Source organism: Drechmeria coniospora, chromosome 03, assembly GCF_001625195.1.
Source record: "Drechmeria coniospora strain ARSEF 6962 chromosome 03, whole genome shotgun sequence".
Lineage (NCBI taxonomy): Eukaryota > Fungi > Ascomycota > Sordariomycetes > Hypocreales > Ophiocordycipitaceae > Drechmeria > Drechmeria coniospora.
The window spans coordinates 2,531,752-2,544,267 of record NC_054391.1 but is presented as its reverse complement, the minus strand read 5'-3'; the positions used below and the strand labels follow the sequence as shown (position 1 = coordinate 2,544,267).

Here is a 12,516-nt window from a genome sequence, read left to right as displayed (position 1 = left end):
TCATTGCAGTTTGCCGGATTTAAGAAATTGCACCCGACTTATGTAATACTAGTACCCAACCAACACTGCGTCATTGCGTCCAGTCTCAACGCTCACTTCGTCACGTGCCCCGTCAACAACGCACGTAAGGTGATCAATCAACGCATCTCCAATCCTCGTCGCTCCGGAGTCCCGGTATACGGCCAATCGCTCGGGCACTTCGCGATACCTAGTAGAGAATCGATCTGTCGAATCTCAAAGGACTCCCCTAATACGTTGTCCAGTCCAGAAACAGGGTCATCATCCTACCTCGCACCAGCACGCTCTAGACTGCCAGTCTCTCCATCGTCCACTGGTTGATAAATACATATTTGTCGACTTGTCGCCCAGTAGTGCCCAATTCAGGAGAGCTCTCTGCAAGTCTCCGTCTATCGCGATCATGGATCCGCAGAATCGGCCAGCTCAATCGCACCCTCAGCAGAACCGCTCAGCACCGGTTTATGATCCGAGCCAAGGCGGCCACTATGGTTCGTGATTGCACTCTCGCTAATTCGCTCCCCTTTCAAGACCAAAATTATTGATTCTTCTTCTATACATAGGTGCCTGCGCTGCCGTGTGTAATCCCTTCTTGCTCCTCGCTCACCTGCTAGTTGTTCTGACTCGATGCTTAGTTAGCTTCCCAAGGCTTCGCTCCAGCTGAGCTTTACACTGGGCCCTGGGCCAATGTCCGTCCCCCCGTCGATTTTGTGTTTGAACCTCTTGCTGATTGATTCCTTGCCAGGTTCACCAAGGCTTGACTGGCCAGTACAAAGACATTCTGACGACATACTGGCAGCAGACGATTACCCATTTGGAGAGCGATAACCATGATTATAAAATTCATCAGCTGCCTCTCGCACGCATCAAAAAAGTGATGAAAGCTGATCCAGAGGTGAAGATGATCTCGGCCGAGGCTCCGATACTTTTCGCAAAGGGATGTGACATCTTCATTACGGAACTCACCATGCGCGCCTGGATACATGCAGAAGAAAACAAGCGGCGAACGCTTCAGCGCTCTGACATCGCGTCTGCCCTTGCCAAGTCGGACATGTTTGACTTCTTAATCGATATCGTCCCTCGAGAGGAGGCCTCATCTCACGCTAAGAGGACTACTGCTCAAACAGGGACTGCTCCTCAGGCCACCCACCCTGGCCCAGGCCAGAGCCAGATTCCTGGGCAACATGGCAACATGGGCCAAACGCCCAATCACGCCACTCACCCCATGGCCCCAGCTGACTACATGGGTGGCCATCATCTCCCAGCCGAACCGGACTATCGGCAAAACCCCAACATATATCCTGGCCAGGTTCCCTCAGCTCCAACAGCACCTTACGGCCAAGCCCAAGCGCCGGCGTCAATGTATGGAGAGATAGAAGGAATGTACCCGTATTCTGCGATGCAGCCTCAGCAGGTGCGTTTCCCATAATTCTCGACCCGGATCCCTTACTCATTGTACTCTCCAGGCGCCCATGTCCTCCGAAGAATTTGAATGAAATGGCCAGTGCCAATAACCCGGTTGTGCAGCCCGACGTACAATTGAAGGAGTCTTGACCGTCTTAACTCATTGAAGAGGGAGGGAGACATCTGCGTGGGACGCTGTCGGGTATTTTCGTTTTCACCCTCGGAGTATTGTAGTTTAGTATCTTGTCCTAATATTAGAACCTTTGTGTGCGCGGAGCCTTCGCATGCGCAGAGCATGGGTTAGTCCAGAGGCAATGCGAGAGAGATATGCCACATTGTGTGTTGCGTGTCCAGGCCTCTTCCGCCATCTCAATTCACTTCATCATGGCAAAGCGCGACGAGAGGTTGGACAATGGTGCACTGCGCCCCTGAGCTACAGGGGTAAGTCTAGAAGCGTGTCAGTATTGATCTCACCAAAAAAAATGTGACGACGTACTTCTCCAAAAGAGTAGGCCCGTTAATAGCATCCACACGCCCGTACTTTTTGTTACGGATGGAAATATCGAAGAACTCATCATGATTTTCCGATTGCATGAGGTTGATGGTTTGTTGGAGCTCATCCAGGTTCTCTCTCAACATCTGACCGTTCTCAAGACTACTCACAAATTCTGTCAAGTATTGCACGTCTTGAGCGAGCGCAGAGACGCCATGAGCGTTGATGTGTTTCACCTCAGGGGACAATGGAAGCGCCTAGCAATGTCAGCTATGGCAAGTTATTTATACAAGATTACTCGATGGATGGTTTCCATACCAGAATCTTGTTTGCTGCATGGCTTAGTGCATCAAAGTAGATCAGCTCCTTGATCTCCCGTGGCAACCCCAGCAACGTTGAATTCATGATGTTAGAAAGATACTGAGTTAAAGTTTGCATATAGCTGCTCGGTTCTGATATTACCGATGTTGGCAGCCTGGTGACATTTAGTATGACAATAGATGCACACAATAGTAGGTAACTCACCAGTCGTATTCAGCCGTGTCCACGAGGTCGTCGATCTTACTATTGACCAGCTCAAAAATACGTTTCTCGGCAGTCTTTTTGTTGTTACGGAACTCCTCGGTCGCATTGAGTTTTAGTGGCCCACCAGCCGATGTGGATGACCTTGCTCTAATCAACAACTGTTCCAGTTCTTGACATGCTGTCTCGAAATGCTCGAGATTGATGAGAATTTGAACAATCTGACCAAGATACTGGGAACTAAGACGCTCAACCAATGACTTGCAGACTTTTTCTGTCAAAAGCTCGTCTAGAGACTGAGCATGAGGTTTGTTAGCCTCCTCACTTCAGTGTTTTACTTGGGGGTGACACACTGACCTTTCTCAAGGTCTCATCAATGACGTCTGAATGCTGGAAGTGGTCGTCCGAAAAGAAGTAGAACTGATTAAGGAAATTTCTTATATCAATGCAACACAACGGATACATCTGAGAAAACGGCAAGACGCAAGGGAATCTATTGCGCGGTTAGCGGCTGAAACTTGGCGACATAAAGGGACGACATGCGTGAGCTCTTCTGCTGGTCGATCCTGCATGAACCAGCTGACATTAATTACTTTCTCATATTCTTCGAGAGAGTTGATGGCCATTGGCATGTAATCATCAGTCGACACAATCTAATGCTCATATGTCAGTCCTGCACTTATCAATCACGCTGTTTCAACTCACTTCTTGAAAGTCTTCGCTGAATCGACGTTTGAGCAGTTGGGCATACTTGTCGAACAATGTGAGGAGGAATGAATCAAGGCTCAAAATCGAATAACCCCAGCGCTGCGTACGATTCAGCTATTTTGCGGAGCGGGATCCGGAAACGTGCGTTGCGGCGAGCGGCTTACCTCCATGGTCTGAATGAACAGTGCAACAAACCCTTTAATTTTCAACAAAACCTCGGCGCTGCTAACTTCATTCAGGGCCCTGGACGTCAAGTTGATTGCTGAACTACACATGGACTCCCAGAGCTCTTCGACCTGGAGTATTATTGTATTAGTATACTGATTTCATGCGGGAAATGCACGAGGGCACCTGACATCAACAGTAGATCGTAAATGTGGCAAGCGCCTCATTGTTGCCTTTTCAATGATTGCGAAGCCGGCGATTCCTTCAAGCAGACTGCTCAATGAAGACTCATCATCGGCCAAGAGCTCGATGGAATTTGGGAGAAGAAGGTCCTTTTGCTGCCGTCGGGTGGCAGCGTACTCGGACCGAAACCGGTCACTTTGGCCTAGCGCATCGTGAATGTGCATGGCCTCAAAGAGCGGCGTAAAATCGACTTGGAGCTCTTCGTTATCTAAAACGTCGAATTCTTCGCTTTCATCACATACAAGCTCGATTGAGGAGTTGAGTTTGAAGTTGGAGAGAAATTGATCGTCCTCGACCCGCTTCCTCTGCCGAGATCTTCGCAGTTCAGTGTGATAGAATGCAACTTCCCCCAAGAACTGTGATGTTTCCCGAATGCGAAAAAGCCAGGTATTCAAGTCCGTCATTACAGCTTCAGAGATGGCCTTCCGAGAACCAGGAATGGACTGCTGAACAACATCGGCCAGACGGTGCTGGGTGGCATACCGATTTTGCAGGATCGGCACAAGATGCTCATTCTGGAGGTCATCAAGCGATTTCAGTGCTGAATAGTATTTTTTGCGGCGCACAAGGTCGTGGGCATGGTTGACTGCATAGAGCACCTTTAGCGAGTCTTTAAGAGCATTTATTGCGTCAGCGATGTGTTGACGAATGACTGCCGTGTTGACCAAAGCGCCTTTCTGCTCCGCAAGCTTCTCTGTGCTGGCCTGAATCGATTGGTTGAGTTTGAGAATCTCGGCTGTTAATGACACAGTTTCTTCACGGACATGTTGCAGCTTGCTAACAGAATCAAGGAACTCCTCGTGTCTAGTCAAACCAATGCGTTCTACATCAGCTTCACAACTCTCAGAGTAGCGAGCGAGGTTTTGAACTAGTGTTGGTGTCCTTCTCGAACTAGACGCATCTTTGAGAACAGGAATAAGGTGGTCAAGGAACTCGTTTTCGGTTGAGGAGAGTATTATCTGCAACATGCTAAATGTCAGTGGAATATTCCACATCATTGCTAATTGGATAGGTTGTGGGCTGAATGACGAGATTGGACGCCTACCTGAGGAATCGACGAGGCGTAGTCTTCCAAGATTGCTTGTCGTCGCGACATTGCCAGAATGCTGGGGCAAGGGCTGGAATATTGCCAGATGTTAGGTCTGTACAGAGTCGCCAGAGCACATCGTAATAGAGGAATCCTGGAATTTGGAGCAACTTGGTGACTACGTGTTGGAGCTAAGCCGCCCTCGATTCACAACGCACTAATACAATACTAATAAGTAGTGCAAGACCGAAACATTAAAATTAACTATCGAATGTACGTCACCATTTACTATATGAAACATAAGGTCAAAATATAGATTTTAGTAACCATGAATTTTTATGACTATTTATTATATTTTATATACTATATTACTCTAGACTTCTAATTCCGTGTATTTTTCTAAAATAGTATAATGCTATTATATATATTAATGTTTTTATGCTAATAAAAATGAATAACTTAATACATAGTATATATATTAAAATACCTAAATACCTAAATTACGTTACTAGTAGTGCTAGAATTATATGTTCTTAATTTGGCCTAAAATCATATAAGAATATATTCATTATATTCTATTTAGTCAAATTATCATATTTTAACTCTTGTTAAATGTGATCAAAGCAGACAAATAATATGAGCGAAATTGAAAATCTTTCCCAGTTCGTATTTCGTTCGCTATATTGAAGGGGTGAACGTCTTCCAATAAGGCCTTACTCTCTCTCGTCTTTGCGAGCAAGAGTCTTCAGAGTCGTGAAATAATACGCATCCCAGGCTCCCAAGCCTTCACGCCGTGCTCTCCAGGGTGAAGATGTGGACTATGATGCGATAAGTTCTCGCGTCGAAAGAAGCACGATGAGTGCATATAATTACCGTCATGGTGCTGTTAGAGGCTTTCATGACCTTGTCAAACTGCCCTTTCGAGTAGCAGCCGAGATGAGGCTAGCGGCCTTCCGCAAGTGCGCTCTGCGAAGCGATTTCAAATAACGGAAGAAGAGAATGAATATCAACTCGACCCTTTGACGAGGAGGCAATCAGTATCGGTAAGGATAGATTTATCGCGAGACGTAGGGCAGTACCTCTCTTTGGTCATCATGAGGATACCCTGGACAAGGAAACCCTTGAATATCTGCGGTGCGATGCCCTTAAATAAGGCAAGTGGGCCTTCATGCTCGATGATATATCTCATCACTTCGATGAAGCTCTTGAACGGCTTCTCATTTCTGCCAGGCGGTGGTCTTGACTGCAGGCCAACTTTGGCAACAATGAGCGGCTGGGTTACGACGGTTGCCAACGCTTTGGAAGTGGCTCCAAGTACTGCAACCGCCAATTAGTCGATATATAAGCTCGGGAGCAGGCGAAATGTCATTGGCAAGGCTGGGATAGCACAACTCACGAAAGGCTTCCCAGGGCTTCAAGGTCGTCCTGTGAGGGAATAATGTTGTGCGCAAACGCTCGAAGGCACCATACGTGATGGCAGGGTTGATAACGAGGACGAGGCTGGCTTTGAGGCCTCTCCACAGGCCCGAAACGCCATCGGGACCGTCGACAACCTCGCGCGCGGTGGCTAGCAGACCCTTGCGCTCGTCACGACTGGCCGTTTGCTGGCGGGTGGTGACAACAGCGACGGGAATGGTGAAAATCTGTGCCAGGGCGCCAGCAACGGCCCCGAGGGAGAGCTCGACAGCGATAGAGGGCGCAGTGACAGAGGAGCTGGGAGAGCCAAAGTAGAGAGTCCTCGCGACAGTGTACCAATAAAAGTAGGCGAAGTTTGTGGAAGCGACGCCAAGGAGGGACCCTTTCATGCCCGCGTAGAGGCCATGGATACCGTCATCGGCGACGATGCGTGAAATAGCGTCCCAGGTTGATGAGTAGGTGGGGTCATTGCCAGCGGCGCCTGGAGCAAGCTTTCCGCCGCGAACTTGTACCTGGAGTCGAGTCTTGACGCTGCGGGGTGGTAGGACGAGTGTTAGACATGGACAACACAAGGGTTAAGCGGATGATGTGATGCCGGGGAAGGGCAGGAAGAGGAGGGGGGGCAGGAGGAGGCGAAAGCTTACATGTCAAGTGGGTAGACGAGCGCATTGGCAAGGACAGCACCACTGGCTCCGGCAGCGGCGCGACCCCAAGGAGAAATCGTAGGCTTGGATTGGGCCCCCATATGGACGGTCGTTGCAGCGAATTTTGTACAATTCTGCTCTACCCGCTAGGAAGCGAGAAATAGTAGTATTGAAGATATTTGATGCCTGAGTTTACAGACCACGAAATGGGAGATATCGAGCTCAGTTAGGATGACAAAGGCTTTGCAGCTTTGCACGGAGGTAGATGCGGATATACTGTAGACGCCGTCCAGTGCAGAAGGAATTGGTCAATGGCAAAGCGAAGGAGGTATTGGCGAAGCAGAACCTCGTTTGGACGTGTTATAATGTCGAAACGGTGAGTTGGAGGCGAAACGACAATGGCCTCGACCGGACAGATATGGTTTGGGACTGGGATGAATGATGTGGATTGCTCTTTATGAGACTAGTACTGTACTGTAGTCATGGATGGTGGGCATGGAGTCATGCCACTACAGTAGATGTACGGAGTATGTACGGAGTACACCGCCATGTACAACGGACCTCGGCTTACAGCAGCCGTGGCTTGACGACGACTGTCACTCTGTACGGAGTACTCAAGCAGGGGCTCCATAATCGATTGGCGTGAACCGGTGTGGGCCTCGGCGAACCGGAGAGCTTGCTAGCGGTGCAAGTCCTAAAGACCAATGCGAGCTAAGAACTCCGTAAGTACTCCGTACTTAGGTACTTGAACCAAGCGAGCTTCAATCACCACAAGTACTTAAGTACATAGATGTACTCATGTACTTCCTTCCTGTACTTACTGAATGCAAGTAGTACTGTAATATTCAGTATTACTTTCATAAATTGTACGGAGTACGGAGTACGTCTATCCATAAATGGTACATACTGTATATGTACAGTACATGTACATGTACACATTCTCACAAGTACCGGCACTTACAGTAATACATGAATCAACCTTGAACCGGACCTAGCATTGCACTGGACTCCTGCATTTGCATGTACTGTAAAAGTTACCCAAGCTTACCGCTAACACAAGACATTAATTATGCCCATTATCGACGACATTCCCCGCCACTCTGGACTTACCTCCTCATCAGTGCCTCAATAATATTTTCTACATCTCATTCACCACCTGCCCACAAAGTTACAGACTATCCTGGTAACTTTTGGTACCGTATACGGTCTCGTCGCCCAGCGATTTATTGGCTGGCCCAGGCCACATGGAGAGAAGAGCGTTGGTACGGTTTTCCTCACAACCTCACGCAGCCTGGCTGTTCATATTACATCGACGCGCCACGTATTAACAACACCCGTTAGGCCGCCGAGGCTAAGCTTGCTCGCTCGAGTGGCCATGAAACCCTCTCGCACGCCATACGAGGAGCAGAGCTCTACATGGCGGCGGCGGCCGAGGCCTCCAACGAGATCGATGCCGCACGACTGAGGCGAAAATGCCGAGAGCTCATACTCTTCGCCGAGAAACTCAAGGCAGCACCCTCTTCGCCACAACTTCATATCCTCCAGCGCGCCTCGCGCCTCCATGGCAACGATTTCCCTCCTTGGGACGGACACCCATCACCTGACGAGTTCGACCTGGCGCCTGGCGTAGCCCCCTTTACGTGAGTCTTCCCTCACCCCCGCGCGGCCAGACCAGAGGCCGATTGTGGCCTCGTTGCTCACGCTCGCCCTACGCCGGCAGAGATGACGCTCTGTTCCGTATTTCACCCACCCAGGCGGCCAATTTCTCCGCCTGGACCAGACCAGCCCAAGTCTTTGGCCTTGTCCAAGACCGCGATGAAGCCAGAGACGAAGAATGCATGATGCAGCTCACTGGTCACGCCGATTTTGTTCAGGATATCACCACCGACTGCTCCGTCGTCGCTAGCCTCTCCGCTGCCGCCAAGGTCCTCGTCGGCAAGCACGCCGTATGATCCGTTTTTCGTGCCGAGCCCCCCCCTGTACCCTAGACGACTTCTGACCGCACACCGCTCTACTAGGTGCTCTCGTCCATTCTGTACCCGTTTAACCATGTCAAAGGACGGCCGGCGCTTTCTGCCTCGGGCAAGTACGTCCTCCGTATGAACTTCAACGGATGCTTTCGACGCGTCGTCGTCGACGATAGACTCCCAGCCTCCCGCACGGACCGGGCCCTTTTCGTCATTGATCGCCAAAATCCTCGTCTACTATGGCCAGCCCTTCTCGAAAAGGCGTACCTCAAGGTCAGAGGTGGCTACGACTTTCCAGGGAGCAACTCCGGGACTGATCTCTGGGTTCTGACAGGCTGGATACCGGAGCAGCTCTTTCTTCAACGGCAAGCAGGCGCCCACACCCATACCCCGCCGATTCTGGTCGCTAATGTGACACAGGGAAGATTTCAACTTGGACGAGACTTGGGACCGCATCAAAGCGGCTCACGAGCGGCAGGATGTCGTTGTCACTCTCGGCACCGGCCGGATATCCGCCGAAGAAGAGCGGCTCATGGGCCTCATCGGAGAACATGATTATGCTGTCGAGGAACTACTCCATACAAGCCATGATGGTTCTCGCAGCCTCCTCATCAAGAACCCCTGGTGCGATGCGCCCCTGATGACGGGAACAAGGCTGCCTGGTGACCAAGGGACGCGGGGTGACAAGTAAGTTGCAGGGCATTCCCAGTCAACCTGGCCAACGGGACTCCAACTGACTGCCCCCCAGCACCGCATGGATGGCGCTGGAAGACGTTGCCCAGCACTTCGAATCAATGTATCTCAACTGGAACCCAGGCCTGTTCCCCCACCGCCAGGATCATCATTTCACCTGGCAGGTCCCACCAAAATATCTTGCTGCATCATTGGTACGAAATCCTCAATTCACAATTTCATCATCAACAGGGGGTACCATCTGGGTCTTGGTGAGCCGGCACTTTGTCGATGCTGAGCTTGACATAGCGCGCAATCGTGGGGACTCGATGGCGGCCGTCGCGCGACAGCTCGGGTTTATGAGCATCCTCGTCTTTGACAACCATGGTAAAAGAGTCCAGGTCAGTGACGGAGAGACATACCGCGGTCCCTACGTTGACTCGCCGCAAACGCTTGCCCGCCTGGAATCTTCTCCTGGGAAGAAATACACCCTTGTCGTCGACCAACACGAGTTACCTCTTTCCAACTACACGTTCACAATGTCGCTCTTCTCGCACGCGCCGCTCGAGGTCATGGAAGCAACCGAAGAAATGCAGTACGTTGAGGAAAAGCTGGGGTCCTGGGGTCGACGCACAGCCGGCGGGAACTCGTCTTGCCCTACATTTTGCCAAAATCCTCAGTACAAGCTTTCCATCAGCAAACCGGGACCCGTTTCGATCCTCCTGTGCACAGACGACCGCGACCTGCATGTCCATGTTGACCTAGTCTGGGCACAGGGAAGGCGCGTGACGACGGTGAGGAACAGAGACTTGGCTTCTTCCTCGGGGGAGTATCGGCGAGGCTGCGCCATGGCTGAAGTCGCCACGCTTGAAGCAGGGACATATACTGTGGTATGCTCGACGTTTGATCCCGGTCAAACTGCCGCCTTCTCTCTGCGAGTGGCATCCATGCATCCTGTGAACCTCGACAGCGTTCCCGTTCTCGATTCCGGCCGACTCCGAACTCCCCTGGCACCGTTGCGGTTCCTGGAGGGGGATGGGGCGATACGGATGTCGCTGGAGGTATCTTGGCTAACGCGGGCAAGCATATCTGTTCGCACGGTGCAATCCGCTGGTGCTGAGGATCGTGATTGCCAAGGATCATCACCCATGATACGAGTCAGTGTCGTTCAAGGTTGGGGCCCAGAACAGACCACAATGGCCGTCTCTGGAGGGGGGCGCTTCCAAGAAGCTGTAGTACCCATTCGAACTACGGAGTTTGATCTGAACCCTGATCGGTTAGGCAATGAAGCTCTCTGGTTAGTTCTCGAGTCCGTGGGAACGAACAGTTCGGCATGGACCATAATGGGCGATATTATGAGCGATTCCCCCGTGCAAATCAGCCAGTGGGAGAGGCAATAGCCAAATACACAATGATGATGTCAATGCCAGACAATGCAGGATCAAACCCGCAATGTACGCTGATGGATCCATACGTGCGTTCGTCCAAGTCTGTTCTCCGAACGTTGTCTTGTCATGTACAAACAACGATGTAGGTCATGAGACCTACTGAGTTGGGGTGATTGTGTTTGCACAGTACTTCACCCGGCAAAAGTTCGTTACCGAGATAGCTGTAACCCTTGGCGAGGCAATACGGTTTCAATATATGATTTGGGTAGCCGAGGAAACCACTTTTTGGTATTGGTTTGGGAGGGATACAAACATAATTTGTCATGACAGTCAGCGACGTCCGCCCCTTGTTCTGTAGGAAAATATGTTCGGCGGCTCATCGAGCAGTCCGTACGTTCGCCATGGCTCACTATGGCACTTCACAGATGATCAATAGCCTGGACTGCAAAGAAATATTACCAGCTTATATTACAGCAAGTCAGTTTATCTAGAGTCGGCGTGGAGACATACTCAGCTGAAATGAAGAGTTCCCATGCAGCCAAATCTTGGAGAATAGTAAGCGTAGTTACTCATTGGTAGGATCAAAGTTGAAGAGCAAGCCTGGTAAATTGTTTCATGATTTAGATGTACCGCAGTTCAAACTACTGTAATAAAGCTTGTGTCCTAGTAGGGTACTGATAATAGTATTAGTGCAATATTTACATAGTATTTTCATTGTATGTGTTATGATATTAGGCAAAGCCTAATAGAGCTATGTCCTAGGACAGAGTCACGTGCGGTAGCACGTGACTTGTATCCTATGACTAAGCAGGCATTGGAGTATATTATAACTTCAACCCTGGACTCTTAAAATAAGATATGGAAAAACAAACTCATTAAAAATAAGCATAACAGATATATAATAACACAAACCTTTAAAAACGAACCTTCTCAAGAAAATAATAACAGTAAGAAAGAAATACTATGGTTTCATGTTAATATTAAATATTCTTAAGATACACAATTGCCAGACACGGTGAGTTTACGCGACAGAGAGCGACGAGGTCTAAATGTAAGTAATTCGTAACTACTACGCCAGTCACGGGTAGCTAGCTGTCGGGACGAAGGCGACGAGTGCATTGATCATTTGAGAGCCCCCGTTCCTACATCTGGGGAGCTCTCCTAGCTTGTACAAGTGCCCCCTTCCTCTTCCTTCTGCCGGTCCCGTGTGTTGTCACGTGACCCTTGCTTCTGGCACTACTGTATGCTCCAGACACATATAGTAATACTCGGTGAAGTAAAATCAAAAATTATTGAAAGTTCATACGTCCTATTCTTATTTTCCATTTCTGTTTTCTTGGAGCTCGTAGATTTTTGTATATTTAAGATTTCAATAGCTAGGTAGTAGTATTATCCATTTGTAACAGTCGGGTTGATTTCAAGTTCACTTGTGAAGCAGGAGGTGTGTAGGTGCTTATGTAAGTACAGAATACTGTAGCGGCCGTAGAAGGTGGGGCTCCATCTCATCATCATCATCGACCAACCAACCTCTTACACAGTTCATCGGATATATGTCCTTGCCTCGTTTATATGCCTGCCATCCACTCGTTTCCTAGTCCCAGTGGCAGACAGCCAGCGAGTGCATGAATCCGGGTTTTCTCGTGCGCTACCACCCTGCAGGAAGCACCAAGAGCCATTGCTACACCGATGACGTTCAACAATGTACTGGCGTCGACAGTGCCTTCCAACTACGACCAGTACTTCGTTAAAGGAGCCTCGTCCTTCTACGAGTAGACATCCCAACGCACATCCCACCCACTGCCTAGCTTCACAAGTTTGCAACCTCACCGTCTAGCTTCTTTCTCCAGTAAAC

The 12,516-nt window shown here is 49.6% G+C and overlaps 4 protein-coding genes across 4 annotated transcripts; 2 read left to right on the top strand and 2 right to left on the bottom strand.

The window, feature by feature from the left end:
* Positions 1-418: 418 nt before the first annotated feature.
* Positions 419-1,511, top strand: DCS_06510 (putative CCAAT-binding transcription factor subunit aab-1; the record flags this gene model as incomplete). Its single annotated transcript, XM_040803798.1, has 4 exons — positions 419-506; positions 655-704; positions 761-1,429; positions 1,482-1,511. The coding sequence occupies 4 exons, from the start codon at positions 419-421 to the stop codon at positions 1,509-1,511; spliced, it is 837 nt and encodes a 278-aa protein (XP_040653902.1).
* A 282-nt stretch (positions 1,512-1,793) lies between these two features.
* Positions 1,794-4,545, bottom strand: DCS_06509 (Exocyst complex component Sec15; the record flags this gene model as incomplete). The annotated part of the gene is made up of 9 exons (XM_040803797.1): positions 1,794-1,866; positions 1,916-2,169; positions 2,231-2,387; positions 2,438-2,730; positions 2,792-2,854; positions 3,028-3,087; positions 3,140-3,241; positions 3,307-3,438; positions 3,499-4,545. 9 exons carry the CDS (start codon positions 4,543-4,545, stop codon positions 1,794-1,796), a joined length of 2,181 nt encoding a protein of 726 aa, XP_040653901.1.
* An 818-nt stretch (positions 4,546-5,363) lies between these two features.
* DCS_06508 (uncharacterized protein) lies at positions 5,364-6,738 on the bottom strand (the record flags this gene model as incomplete). The annotated part of the gene is made up of 5 exons (XM_040803796.1): positions 5,364-5,412; positions 5,481-5,594; positions 5,657-5,894; positions 5,974-6,524; positions 6,638-6,738. The coding sequence occupies 5 exons, from the start codon at positions 6,736-6,738 to the stop codon at positions 5,364-5,366; spliced, it is 1,053 nt and encodes a 350-aa protein (XP_040653900.1).
* Positions 6,739-7,881: 1,143 nt separating this feature from the next.
* On the top strand, positions 7,882-10,676 carry DCS_06507 (PALB protein; the record flags this gene model as incomplete). Its single annotated transcript, XM_040803795.1, has 6 exons — positions 7,882-7,899; positions 7,979-8,277; positions 8,358-8,583; positions 8,656-8,867; positions 9,025-9,291; positions 9,353-10,676. The coding sequence occupies 6 exons, from the start codon at positions 7,882-7,884 to the stop codon at positions 10,674-10,676; spliced, it is 2,346 nt and encodes a 781-aa protein (XP_040653899.1).
* Between the last annotated feature and the right edge of the window lie 1,840 nt (positions 10,677-12,516).